This window comes from Oncorhynchus keta, chromosome 4 (assembly GCF_023373465.1).
Source record: "Oncorhynchus keta strain PuntledgeMale-10-30-2019 chromosome 4, Oket_V2, whole genome shotgun sequence".
Classification (NCBI taxonomy): domain Eukaryota; kingdom Metazoa; phylum Chordata; class Actinopteri; order Salmoniformes; family Salmonidae; genus Oncorhynchus; species Oncorhynchus keta.
This window is the reverse complement of record NC_068424.1, coordinates 41,550,169-41,565,322: the sequence shown is the minus strand read 5'-3', so window position 1 is coordinate 41,565,322 and position 15,154 is coordinate 41,550,169. Positions and strand designations below refer to the sequence as shown.

The 15,154-nt window shown below is 41.8% G+C and overlaps 1 protein-coding gene across 1 annotated transcript; it reads left to right on the top strand.

Annotated features, from left to right (window-relative positions):
- The first annotated feature begins 7,718 nt into the window (after window positions 1–7,718).
- On the top strand, window positions 7,719–14,609 carry LOC118374927 (transcription factor atoh8-like). The gene is made up of 3 exons (XM_035761422.2): window positions 7,719–9,010; window positions 10,238–10,429; window positions 13,651–14,609. The coding sequence occupies exons 1-3, from the start codon at window positions 8,333–8,335 to the stop codon at window positions 13,654–13,656; spliced, it is 876 nt and encodes a 291-aa protein (XP_035617315.1). The 5' UTR covers window positions 7,719–8,332; the 3' UTR covers window positions 13,657–14,609.
- The last annotated feature ends 545 nt before the right edge of the window (window positions 14,610–15,154 follow it).

Sequence of the window (15,154 nt, the reverse complement as noted above, 5' to 3'; positions counted from 1 at the left end):
TGGTTGCGTAACCGGGTGGAAGCGGGTAGTATGGCTATTTAACAGTCTGATGGACTTGAGATAGAAGCTGTTTTTCAGTCTCTCAGTCCCAGCTTTGATGCACCTGTTCTGACCTCGCCTTCTGGATGATAGCGGGGTGAACAGGCTGTGGCTCGGGGGGTTGATGTCCTTGATGATCTTTTTGGCCTTCCTGTGACGTTGGGTGCTGTAGGTGTCCTGGAGGGCAGGTAGTTTTCCCCTGGTGATGTGTTGGGCAGACCACACCCCCCTCTGGAGAACCCTGTGGTTGCGGGCGGTGTAGTCGCTGTACCAGGCAGTGATACAGCCTAACAGGACGCTCTCAATTGTGCATCTGTAAAAGTCTGTGAGGGTTTTAGGGGCCAAGCCAAATTGCTTCAACCTCCTGAAGGTTGTTGCGCTGTTGCGCCTTCTTCACCAAATGGGTGGACCATTTCAGTTTGTCAGTGATGTATATACAGAGAAACTTGAAGCTTTCCACCTTCTCCACTGCGGTCCCCATCAATGTGGATAGGGGCGTGCTCCCTCTGCTGTTTCCTGTAGTCCACAATCAGCTCCTTTGTTTTGTTGATGTTGAGTGGGAGGTTATTGTAATGACACCACTCTCCCAGAGCCCTCACCTCCTCTCTGCAGGCTGTCTCGTCATTGTTGGTAATCAGGCCTGCTGTTGTTGTGTCGTCTGCAAACTTTACGATTGATTTGGAGGCGTGCGTGGCCACGCAGTCATGGGTGAACAGGGAGTTTTGGAGAGGGCTGAACGAACACCCTTGTGGGGCCCCTGTGTTGAGGATCAGCGAAATGGAGGTGTTGTTTCCTACCTTCACCATCTGGGGGCGGCCCGTCAGGAAGTCTAGGACCCAGTTGCACAGGGCGAATTTCAGACCCAGGGCCTCAAGCTTATTAATGATGAGCTTGGAGAGTATTATGGTGTTGAATGCTGAGCTATAGTCAATGAACAGCATTCTCACATAGATTCCTCTTATCCAGATGGGAAACTGCAGGCGATTGCATCGCCTGTGGATCTATTGGGGTGGTTAGAACATTGAAGTGGGTCTAGGGTGTCAGGTAAGGTAGAGGTGATATGATCCTTAACTAGCCTCTCAAAGCACTTCATGATGATAGAAGTGAGTGCTGCGGGGGGATAGTCTTTCAGTTCAGTTACCTTTTCTTTCTTGGGTACAGGTACAATGGTGCACATCTTGAAGCAAGTGGGGACAGCAGACTAGGATAGGGAGAGATTGAATATGCCTGTAAACACTCCAGCCAGCTGGTCTGTGCATGCTCTGAGGACGCAGCTTGGGATGTCGTCTGGGCTGTCAGCCTTGCGAGGGTTAACACTCTTAAATGTCTTACTCACGTCGGCCACAGTGAAGGAGAGCCCACAGTCCTTGGTAGTGGGCAGTGTCGGTGGCACAAGGTTGTCCTCATAGCCGGCAAAGAAGGTGTTTAGCTTGTTCAGAAGCAAGACGTCATTGTCCGCGACTTGGCTGATTTTCCCTTTGTAGTCCGTGATTTTCTGTAGACCCTGCCACATACGTCTCGAGCATTTGAATTGCGACTCCACTTTGTTTCTGTACTGATGTTTTGCTTGTTTGATTGCCTAAAGAAGGGAATAACTACACTGTTTCTATTCGGCCATATTCCCAGTCACCTTTTCATGGTTAAATGCGGTGGTTTGTGCTTTCAGTTTTGCACGAATGCTGCAATCTATCTACAGTTTCTGGTTTAGGTAGGTTTTAATAGTCACAGTGGGTACAACATCTCCTATACACTTCCTGATGCACTCAGTCCCGTGTCCGTGTATTCGTCGATTTTATTCTCAGAGTCTTCCCAGAACATATCACAGTCCGCATGATCAAAACAATCTTGAAGCATGGATTCCGATTGGTTTTCGACCAGCGTTGAATAGTCCTTAGCACGGGTACTTCCTGTTTGAGTTTCTGCATATAGGAAGGGAGGAGCAAAATTGAGTCGTGATCAGGGAGGGTGGGGGAGGGCCTTGTAGGCATTTCGAAAAGTTTAGTAGCAGTGGTCCAATGTTTTTTTCAGTGTGAGTATGTATGTATTGATAGAACTTTGGTATTGTTTTCCTCTAATTTTATTTGTTAAAATTCCCATCTACAATAAATGTGGCCTCAGGATGTGGTTTCCAGTTTGCATAAAGTCCAGTGTAGTTCTTTGAGGGCCGTCGTGGTATCGGCTTGAGTGGAAATGTACACGGATGTGACTATAACCAAAGAGACTTCTCTTGGGAGGTAATACGGTCGGCAATTGATTGTGAGGTATTCCAGGTCAGGTGAGAAAAAGGACTTGAGTTTCTGTATGTTATCACAATCACACCATGGGTAGTTAATAATGTAACATACTGTACACCCACATTTTCTTCTTCCCAGAGAGATATTATTCCTGTTTGCGCGATGTACTGAGAACCCAGCTGGCTGTATGGATGGGACAGTACATCCTGATAGAGCCATGTTTCCATTAAACAGAGTATGTTATGATCCCTGATGTCTCTCTGGAAGGAGATCCTCGCCCTGAGCTAATATACTTTATTATCCAGAGACTGAACATTAGCGAGTAATATACTCAGAAGCGGTGGATGGTGTGCATACCTCCTGAGTCGGACTCAAAGTCCACTCCGAATACCTCTTCTCCTCCGGTGGTGTTTTGGAGCAGCCTCTAGAAAACATTAAATTGCCCTGGGGTGTATGAACAAAGGATCCAATTCGGGAAAGTCGTATTCCTGGTCGTTATGCTGGTGAGTTACCATCGGTCTGATATCCAAAAGTTCTTTCCGGCTGTATGTAATAACACAAAGACATATCTGGGCTAATAATGTTAGAAATTACACACCAAAAAACAAAATACTGCAAAGTTGCTTAGGAGCTAGAAGCAGCGCTACCATATCTGTCGGCGTCATCTTCTGTGGGTTTTATGGCAGACTACAACCCAAAAAGGAGTATTACCGCCACCAACTGGACAGGGCTTTAAAAAACTATGTAAAAAATAAAATCCATACATGAAAAACTAACTTAATCCACTCAAAATAAAACAGAAAAAAACACATTGACAAAACCCCAAAACTCCCACTTCTTCCTTCAATCTCCTTATATACGGCTTGTGACAATACTCCATGCAACTCCTCCGCCGAGAAGTCTTTCAGTCCCAGGAACTGTTCCATAGCATCCACAATAATATCTATTTTCCTGCACTTCCTCTCCACCTTGGCAGCGCCATTAATCGCCATAGCTATAAAGATCTCCTTCTCAACCTTTAACATATCTGGATCCTGCTGTTGAACGGCAACCCCTGCAGCCCATTCAGTGTAGGCCTATGGCCTTTTCAGGTGCATCGTTCAAACCCTCAACCCCTTTAACAGCCTCTGAATATGAAATGCTCTGGACAGCCCTGACTTTGGCCACCTCATTCTCTTTTACCCTTGTTGAGCATTCCAGACATTCAAAAGCAGCACTAAGGTCTAGGAGCACGAGGACAGATGCAGAGCCTCGGTCCGATGCCATTAAAATGTAATTTACCACCTTCACAAGTGCCGTCTCAGTGCTATGATGGGGTCTAAAACCAGACTGAAGCATTTCGTATACATTGTTTGTCTTCAGGAAGGCAGTAAGTTGCTACGCAACAGCCTTTTCTAAAAATTTTGAGAGGAATGGAAGATTCGATATAGGCCGATAGTTTTTTATATTTTCTGGGTCAAGGTTTGGCTTTTTCAAGAGAGACTTTATTACTGCCACTTTTAGTGAGTTTGGTACACATCCGATGGATAGAGAGCCGTTTATTATGTTCAACATAGGAGGGCCAAGCACAGGAAGTAGCTCTTTCAGTAGTTTAGTTGGAATAGGGTCCAGTATGCAGCTTGAAGGTTTAGAGGCCATGATTATTTTCATCATTGTGTCAAGAGATATAGTACTAAAACACTTGAGCGTCTCTCTTGATCCTAGGTCCTGGGAGAGTTGTGCAGACTCAGGACAACTGAGGCTTTAAGAAGCCCTCCTGTTCTCCACTCATTACCTGTATTAACTGCACCTGTTTGAACTCATTACCTGTATAAAAGACACCTGTCCACACACTCAATCAAACAGACTCCAACCTCTCCACAATGGCCAAGACCAGAGAGCTGTGTAAGGATCAGGGAAAAAATTGTAGACCTGCACAAGGTTGGGATGGGCTACAGGACAATAGGCAAGCAGCTTGGTGAGAAGGCAACAACTGTTGGCTCAATTATTCGAAAATGGAAGAAGTTCAAGATGACGGTCAATCACCCTCGTTCTGGGGCTCCTTGCAAGATCTCACCTTGTGGGGCATCAGTGATCATGAGGAAGGTGGGGGATCAGCCCAGAACTACACGTCAGGACCTGGTCAATGACCTGAAGAGAGCTGGGAACACAGTCTCAAAGAAAACCATTAGTAACACACTACGCCATCATGGATTAAAATCCTGCAGCGCACGCAAGGACCCCCTACTCAAGCCAGCGCATGTCCAGGCCCGTCTGAAGTTTGCCAATGACCATCTGGATGATCCAGAGGAGGAATGGGAGAAGGTCATGTTGTCTGATGAGACAAAAATAGAGCTTTTTGGAAGATGAAGGATGAGTACAACCCCAAGAACACCATCCCAACCGTGAAGCACGGAGGTGGAAACATCATTCTTTGGGGAAGATTTTCTGCAAAGGTAACAGGACGACTGCACCGTATTGAGGGGAGGATGGATGGGGCCATGTATCGAGAGATCTTGGCCAACAATCTCCTTCCCTCAGTAAGAGCATTGAAGATGGGTCGTGGCTGGGTTTTCCAGCATGACAACGACCTAAAACACACAGCCAGGACAACTCTGGAGTGGCTCCATAAGAAGCATCTCAAGGTCCTGGGGTGGCCTAGCCAGTCTCCAGACCTGAACCCAATAGAACAACTTTGGAGGGAGCTGAAAGTCCGTATTGCCCAGCGACAGCCCCGAAACTTGAAGGATCTGTAGAAGGTCTGTATGGAGGAGTGGGCCAAAATCCCTGCTGCAGTGTATGCAAACCTGGTCAAGAACTACAGGAAACGTATGATCTCTGTAATTGCAAACAAAGGTTTCTGTACCAAATATTAAGTTCTGCTTTTCTGATGTATCAAATACTTATGTCATGCAATAAAATGCAAATTAATTACTTAAAAATCATACAATGTGATTTTCTGGATTTTTGTTTTAGATTCCATCTCTCACAGTTGAAATGTACCTATGATAAAAATTAAAGACCTCTACATGCTTTGTAAGTAGGAAAACCTGCAAAATCGTCAGTGTATCAAATACTTGTTCTCCTCACTGTATGAAGAAAACGGTTCCGAATATTAGGGCTCAATGAAAAAAGCAATGTAGATACACGCATATATGCATCTTCTTTTCAGGACCAATATGTAGACTCAAAGAATATTCTGATGTTGTATATTATTTAGGGTTAGAAAAATATTTACCCTCTGCCTTTACCCCTCTACATATATTGGTGAATCAAAAATACAGTATTCTGATTCATCCTGAAGGTTGCCATATTAACTTGTTCAATCCATTAAATATAAATTGAGCAAAAATATAAATGCAAAATGTATCGTGTTTCATGAGCTGAAATCAAAGATCTCAGACATTTGCCATACGCACAAAAAGCATATTTCTCTCAAATTTTGTGCACACCTTAACAGGTGTGGCATATCAAGAATCTCATCAACTGCATAATCGCTACACAGGTGTCTCATGTTTTGAGCGAGCGTGCAATTATCATGGCGCAGGAATGTCCGCTAGAGCTAATGCCAGATAATTTAATGTACAGAATTAAATGTTCTTTTCTCTAAAAATAAGCCATCTCCAATGTCGTTTTAGAGAATTTGGCAGTATGTCCAACCGGACTCACAACCACAGTTTGCTAATGTCAACACGGTGGAGTTATGGTATGGGCTACAGAAAGCTACAGAAAACGAACACAATTGCATTTTATTGATGGCAATTTGATTGCACAAAATACATTGACGAGTTCCTGAGGCCCATTGTGAGGCCCATTTTATAAGGTATATGTGACCAACAGATCCATATCTGTATTCCCAGCAATGTGAAATCAATAGATTAGGGCCTAATTAATTTATTTCAATTGACTGATTTCCTCATATGAACTGTAACTCAGTCAAATCTATGAAATTGTTGCATGTTGCCTTTATATTTTTGTTCAGCATATATGGGGCGGATGTGTACAATAGCGGTTTGAACAGTAGTCCTACAAATTTGCCCTAAGAATCCTCACTAATCCTGGACCTGTGATGACAATGGTCCAGTCCTCGTGAACCATGTGTGCCAGCTATGTTCTGCATTCCATAATGCTCCAAATTATTCCAAATTATTGCACAACTTGTAATACTGTAAGCCGAATACGATTCACTATTGCAAGTGATCCTAAGGACCAACCACACGAACGTGACAGAAGGAAGGTAAACTAACAATGTAATGGAATGATGCTAAATATAAGGAAACTAATACTAAAGTCAGTGCAGTTGTAAATGTATGTGGGCATAACTGAAAGTGGCTACTGGCTGCCAGTAGTGGCATATAATTAAAACATTCTCGAAATGATAAATCAACCCGGTAAATCAACCACTATACTGTCACTATACCCCAATGAATAGCGGATGAATAGCAATTTATTCTCATGCCTGAATTCAAGGTCTGAATACCTGTAAAGAGAAAAGTGCATAAAAAGGGAATTATGTTCCATTTACGAGTGCGTAACTTGGGTCGGAATCGGACTACAATAGTCCAATTATTGGCTAATGCAGTGTAATGCAACAAAGTAACAGTTGAAATTGGTTGGAAAGAGGAAATAGAAATGAACAAAACAGATATGCCTCCAAATGAGTATGGTGAAAACTACATTTTAACTAAGACCCTTACCGACAAGCTATAAATTACCTCACCAGAGCAGCACAGCAACAGTGCCAGCTGGAAATATTTACTCTTGAGGCCTGGTGGTGGGCTAGCATCAGCCAGGGCAGAGTACATGCCAGAGCAATTTAATATCAGGAGGAAGAAGCAGGTCGCTGAGTGGCTGGCACTCTGCCCAGGAACAACTGGAGGCCTTTGAGTTTAAAAAAGAAAGAGCTAAAGCCAAATCTTGTTTGGATCTCTCCACTCAAGAAAATTGTTCTGACATTAGGGCTGGTCACTGATGCTAAAAAGTTGTATGACATACAGTAGTTTGGTCCTTTATCTCTATCACATGAAAGACTTCCTATTTGTTTTGTGTGTACAAAATATTTGTTTGACTTCTGCATGTGTACCAACCAACTGATCTATTTCATAATACCTTCAACTATTTACATATTCACATTTTAGTCAGAAAGGGACTTCATGCACACACACACAGAGTGAGAGTGAGAGTGAGAGTGAGAGTGAGAGTGAGAGTGAGAGTGAGAGTGAGAGAGAGAGAGAGAGAGAGAGAGAGAGAGAGAGAGAGAGAGAGAGATTCTGCAGTAGGTGGCAGCATTGTACTAGCTTCCTCCAGTGCTTCAATAGATCTGAGGACTGTTCCCTCTATTAGTCTGCCATGTTCCAGTGGGTGTCACAGTATGTATTAAAAACATTATTTTCTATAAACAGACGCATCAAAAAGTATACGCTATCACTGTTACCATGTGCACTATAGTGGGTTTATTTAAGTTTTGAATGCTCAATAAAGACCCCCCAAAAACTCTTTACCCCAGCTCTCATGTATATCCCATGTAAATGTATTTGCAATGCATACAGATTGTGATATAAAAACGTGTACAGCATTTATGACGATAACTATTGCCATTTTAATTGTCCTGTAGGCCGGTCCACAAAAGTCACCGTAGGGGTTAATCTGTTAATACGCACGGCAAGAAGGATTTTGGGCGGTCTCTCGCTGTAGGCGGCGTGGCGATTTATCTCACCGACAGGGGCTTATATGTAAACTGAGGCTAAACAAATACAGATGAACCTCAGAGCACATTCACAAAAAATACTGGCAATTTTGGATGGTTCAGAAGATGCTCGGAATCCACGGGAGCAACACGCGCCTGCACATGCAGTCTATTCTTGTTGTTATATATAGGCCTCGTAAGCTTGTTGATGCATATCTATCATTGGAATCAGGGTGCTGCATTGCAAATGGACCTATCCGACTTTGTTATATTGATTCAATTACAATAGAATAGTATTATTGTACTGTTGCGCAATATTACTACCTACATATTTCGTTTATAAGGCAGTGGCACTGTTGGTTTTCAATTGTGCACAGTGCGTATTTGTGTTGAAATGAGGAATCCACATCTACTCAGCGATGGCTGGAAAACAATCAATGCAAAGGATGCAACTGGGAATAAAAAGTTTAAACGAAAAGGTCGGGACCCAAAACGTGTCACCAGTGAAGAAGTCCAAAGTTTCGCGGATGATTTAAGAGTGGAAGACGACTCTATGGGGGAACTGATGGAAGAGACATGTAGAAACCGTGTCCAAAAAAGACTGCAGGACCCTGGTACAGTTTTATCTGTGGAGAAATCGATCATTTCATCTGATAACCCGAATATTGCTATTGACATGAGGATAAATGCTTTACCATCTACAGTTACTGGGACGCTCCCATCACAGTCGCAGCCTTTTTCCGAGTCAACATCAACAAGCAGAGACTCCTTTCACAGCACATTCCCACAGGTTACAAGTTATGACCATCAACAGTCATTTGTGTCTGATCACACATTACAGTCCCGGGTCGTCCTGTGCCAGCGCTCCGAGAGGTCCCTCTCTTCAGCTTCTCAGGCGTCCTACATCAATAGCAGCGACCTGATGGAATCGCCAAGGAAACGGCTGGGAGAAACGTCTGGCGTCATCACTGAGATCAGAGCCGTTCAGCAGACACGGAGGCTACTGGCTAATGCCAGAGAGAGGACCCGGGTACATACCATCAGTGCAGCCTTTGAGGCGCTGAGAAAGCAGGTATTTCCACTGAATTCACTAAACACACAATGAGGCCTCTTGTACAGAATGTTATGTTTATGTTGAACTCAGAGTAAGTTGTTGCACTTAAATTCCCATTTCAGTGTGTCAACTGTATGGAGTTATGTGCATTATGAAAATGATGGGGTATTTCCCTATACAATATACCTACTTGAGTACTAACTATATGGCCCCTTTTATAGATAGTATATTAAATGAATTTCAGTGTAGATAATGCACAGTTTGCTCGGCCACATTAAATATATGAGAATGAACAGTACCAAATCTTTAAGACATGTCAGTCCAAACAATTGAAATGTCACTCTGATGACACCTCTCACAATGGCAGAAACAAGATGTCAAATGCATAGGAAACAGGGAACAAGTTTCTTAATGACAAAGGAAACCTCTTCACACTCCAATAGGCCTGATACAGCATGTATGTGTACTATGAACTATCAATGTCAACTAAAACAAATAACTTTTACCTTTACCTAATCCAACATGAAATATCTATCCCTTTGAAAACAAAAAACAGGGACATTTTCGCTGTGAACCCTTTTACTGTGTCATGTCATCACCAGCTGCTTTGGCACTTAGAAAGACATGGTGGAAAACTGTCACGTGACACCAACTGACACCAACAACAGTAACTAAAGAGCATATACAGTAGCCTAACTAAAAATCTCCTAAACTTGGCCGTACCATCCGCTCATATCAGTATATGATATACCATGAGTGTACGAAACTTTAGGAACACCGGTCCTTTCCTTGACATATCCATTTCAATCAGTGTAGATGAAGGGAAGGAGACAGGTTAAAGCCTTTAAGCCTTGAGACAATTGAGACATGGATTGTGTATGTGTGCCATTTAGAGGGTGAATGGGCAAGACAAAATATTAAAAGTACCTTTGAATGGGGTATGGTAGTAGGTGCCAGGTGCACTGGCTTGAGTGTGTCAACAACTGCTACGCTGCTGGGTTTTTCACACCACCCAAAGGATATCCAGCCAACTTGACACAACTGTGGGAAATATTGGAGTCAACATGGGCAAGCAACTCTGTGGAACACGTTTGACACTTTGTAGAGTCCATGGCCTGACAAATTTACGCTGTTCTGAGGGCAAAAGAGGGGGTTGGGGGATGCAAATTAATATTAGGAAGGTGTTCCAAATGTTTTGTACACTCTGTGTATGACCAAACCTAACCAAATTGTAACCCTATACAGGTGCCCTGCTACTCCTATGGACAGAAGTTGTCAAAGCTGGCTATATTAAGAATTGCCTGCAACTACATCCTGTCGCTGGCTCAGCTTGCAGACCTGGATTACACCCCAGATAACGGCAACATGAGCTTCAGAGAGTGTGTGGAGCAGTGCACCCGCACCCTGCAGGCCGAGGGACGCTCCAAGAAGAGAAAGGTAAATTGGATCTAGGGAAGAGAAGAGAAGGGAAGGCAAGTTTCAGTATTTAGGATTGTGTCTAATGACAGTCTGGCCTGGGATGTTACCCTGTGCATAAAAGTCTGGCCTGGGATTTTACCCTGTGCATAAAAGTCTGGCCTGGGATTTTACCCTGTGCATAAAAGTCTGGCCTGGGATGTTACCCTGTGCATAAAAGTCTGGCCTGGGATGTTACCCTGTGCATAAAAGTCTGGCCTGGGATTGTACACTGCGCATAAAAGTCTGGCCTGGGATGTTACCCTGTGCATAACAGTCTGGCCTGGGATTTTACCCTGTGCATAAAAGTCTGGCCTGGGATTTTGCCCTGTCCATAAAAGTCTGGCCTAGGATTTTACCCTGTGCATAAAAGTCTGGCCTGGGATTTTACCCTGTGCATAAAAGTCTGGCCTGGGATTTTACCCTGTGCATAAAAGTCTGGCCTGGGATTTTACCCTGTGCTTGTGTTCTTTGGCAAGATGGGTTGAGACATTGAAATGGACTCCTGCAAGTGGAAAGTACTCAAGCACACAGATGGAGACATTGCTGAGGTATTGTAATAAGTTTGCTATAGAGTTCAAGGCCATCAAAAACAGAGCAGGGACTCTGAAGCATTAGTAGTTACAGAGAGGGAATGGAAAGCCAAGTCAAAGCTAGCTTCTAATTCAAACATGTTTTTGACAATATAGCATATCAATAACCTTGAAACATAAACTGTGCTTATAAACAAAGCCATTGATAAATAGCAACAGGTGACCATACAAGACCAATAAAATAATTGGTCATGGATATTTAACTTTCAAATAAACCTAATTGAATAGAGCTTTTCTTTCCTTTCTTTCTACTAGTAAAACACCTCTCCTCATTCACTGTCATGTCATTTCCTAACAAAACTATATGACGTGTTTGAATGACTGGTGAATTGATGATATCACAGCAGTGAAAACTTCCCTTTTACTGATCAGGAAGCGTCAAAGATAATTTGATGGTTCGTGGGGAAAACATGGGGCAGTGCGACAGACAGAGGGATGGTAATTCTAACGATAATGATAACAAAAGAGGAAAGAATACACTCTCACCAATTAAGAGAGGCATTCCTTTGCCTAATAGGGATCCCATTAAATTAAATCATCATCAACTCGTGTTTGAAAGAGAACTGGGTGTTCCGCCAGTTTTTTGTCCAGAACAGGAGAAAAAGTGCCCCGAGTGAATAAAAGAGGTGATTGATGCCTTTGTGTGCAGTTTTATGACACTGGGAGTCATGTAAACTGAGGCTGAACTTCCTCCAGCCCTCTCCTGGATCCACACATCTGCATGACCTCTCTATAAATCAACAGGGCTTTTAATGCACAGATGAGATCCAAGCATGGAGAACGTTAATTTACACATTAATTAACGTTTTAACACTGTTCTATCGATTACTTTCTCCCCCAGTTCCTCATCTGTCCCGTCAGTCTTCTCCTCTGTCACTTTATCTCTCGTTTATTCTCTAGATCACCCTCTCATTCGCTTTCCCCCATTTTCTTTCTTGGTGAAGCAACATTATAATTTAATCTAAGTTTTAAAACTCACTGTTAGTCATTCAATCATATCTGGAAAGTAAATGCCCAAACTTATTTAATAAAAAATAAAAAAAGATGTAATTTGGGTAAATTTCACAGAGAGGATTCCAGCTGCTCTTCATCTATTTCCAAAACTCATAACATAACATAACACAATTGTTTTCAAATAGGTTGATTACCCCTGACTATTCATTAAAGTACTGAATAAATAAATACATTAACTTAAAAAAATATATAAACAAGTTGTATTTCATATACATTACATACACATTTTGTAAAACCACAAATTATACAACTTCAAACTTTTTTTTACATCCCCTGTAAACCGGTTGATGGAAATATTTGAAAACTTTTCTTAATAAAGAAAATAATAATACAATGATGAATGAGGTGTTTGTTCATAGATTACATTTCCTACATAGTTACATGCACATAACTTTTCCCTGCACTTTGTATATGACATACAGTAATGGTATATCTCTAGCTCTCTCTCCCTCACTGTGAGCTAATGTGTTTCCTTAGCATAAGAGCATTCACAAGGAAACAAGCTGAGCTGCTTTTTTCCCCCTGTCAGTCCCAGACACCAGATGTTCGTAACTCTAGTTGGGAAGTCCTGCTGGCGCCACTCAGGGCAGAGGGCAGGGTGAAGGCACGCGAGCTGAAGCCCAGAGAACTCACTCGCTGCAGGAATTGGCACATTCCCCAGCGCAGTGCTGGCACATTCCCCAGCTCTCCCCTGGCCATCTGTTCCAAAAAAACACTTTGAAAAAAAAAAAAAAAACACTGATCATCACTCTCTCAGGATACAGCACTGAGCAGCAGCTGTTACAAGAGAGAGAGAGAAGGGGTGGGGGGGGTAGCTGTGTAAGAAAGAAATCCCTTTGTCAGAGAGAGCCAGTGAGTCTGAGGGGAAACTTCAGGGGGGAAATTTTTTTTTTCAATGCATATTGATTTAAGTAATTTAGAGCTGATTCCTGCACTCATTTAAAGCCCTGAACTCTGCTCTGAATTCACTTATTGTCTACTCAATGGAACTTTTTCCCAATAAAATGTCAAATCTAGCATGTAAATAATACTTATATGTGTAATGTTTTAAACATCATGTTAATCAAATCAAAGATTTGTGGATATTCACATGTAAAATGAAATACTTATTGTTAGAAGTATTTGGAAAACAAATGCATGGAAATAGAATCATAAACACTAAACAGTATATTGTAAATAATTTAGTACAACAAACAAACTAACACCAAGTCTTAAACAAATGTACAAATTCTCTGGGATGTGTCCTTGCCCTCAATAAGGAGGTAAAGTGGGGAAAGAAGAATCTGTCTCTTTATAGAAACACAATAAGGAAATTGTTTTGGTTGGTTTGCATCCAACGCTAAAGAGAGGGCCAAAGAATTTGGTTGTGTCCCACTCAATTCTACTCTGCATCTGATCCGACAAAGCAGTTATTTTCCTGGAATGGTTTATATTTTTCTACCACATGTACTTACAACTCTGGCACCTATGAGGTCACTGGATATGCATGCAAGCTTTATTTTTACAGTTCTATTTGTACACATCCCAGCAGCTCTTGATATGCACCCACGGGAGATTGTTTTCACATCTTGATACATGCTTTTATGTCTTTTGCAGGACTAAAATCAGTGGCGTGAACCAGACTTCTTAAACAAGGCCCTTGAAATAAAGAAGCTCTTCACACCTCTTCTTGAGGTTCTTCAAGGCCCCTCCTGGGAGGGGACTACAAAAACAGGCACTTAGACATATGATGGACCTAATTTCATAGGCCTACTTGATACCTTTTGAGCTAGCAGGCATATCAACAATCACCAGTTATGGATATCTTTCTGCCTGTCATGTGTTGGAAGGAACAGTTGAAAGTGTGGAGACAGCATTGGATGTTCTTTATGCAAACATGCAAGCATATGCCTGGTGGATGATGTCAGATTGTTTAATCACATGACATTGACATTTTAGTCCTTTAGCAGATGCTCTTATCTTGAGCATCTTACAATTGTGATCGCGTACAATGTTCATCCTTTTTTGTTTTCTGTACTGGTCCTCCATGGGAATTGAACCCACAACCCAAGTGCCATGCTTTACCAACTGAGCCACACAGGACAAACTGAAGGCAGAGACAGCAGTGATTATAAGAGTTCATAACTGAAATTATAACATTTGTATTCAACCATAAATCCCAATGCCCTTTCAATGATGTACAAGTTGTTTTCTTGACAGTATGATTTGTAATTCCTGAACAATGGAAACTAACTATTGAAAGCGCTCATACATATATATGACTAGACCGTAACGTGAAATAATATGACATACAGTAATGGTATTTTATTCGGCAACTGTTTTCTGGTGTTGAAGAATGGATGAAGTAAAATGGGTTATTCTCTGCTACCTGTGATCAGTATTTATTAACAACATCCCAGATTGATACATTTAAAAGTGACTTCCCTTTCCTTTTCAGCATTAACATTCTCTGACTGTTGTTCTGTGCTCATCAAGCACTTTCTAACCAGAAATAAAGAAACTGTTGTTCATGTATTTGAATGGATATTCATGATCATTAAACACCTTTAAATTACTATCTCAAGTACTGCTAACCTCATACACTACACCTTCAAACAGGTTATTGCAGCTGTAGAGAGAGCATCTATGAAATTTCCCTTACAAAGTTGTAATTATGAATATGAATAACACATGATGCAAAGTAATTTAATTTTCCATCTAAAGCTACCTCGTGTGTGTGTTTAAATCTTGTGTGTTATTATGTGCTCACGCTTCATCATAGACTACAATACGTCTCTTTCAGGCAAGAGTCATAGAAAGGACATCCCAAAAGGACTTGTCAACGTCACCACTGTTGGTGGCCCCCAAGATCAGTATTTTCCAGAACTGAAGTCCATTTAATAGAATTTGGAGACTGGTTGAAAAATGTGTTATGATAATTATTTGGAGGGTAATTGCATCCAACGGTTCTTCAAAGGTCAACAGAGATTGAATAATGTTGTTCTGCCTTAAATTAACTTTTGACTTTTCAAATAAGTACTACAAGTTTAAACTATTCAAATACTCACTTTTCTAAAAGGCTACAAAAGTCACATGGATTTAAATACAAATGAATTCCAAT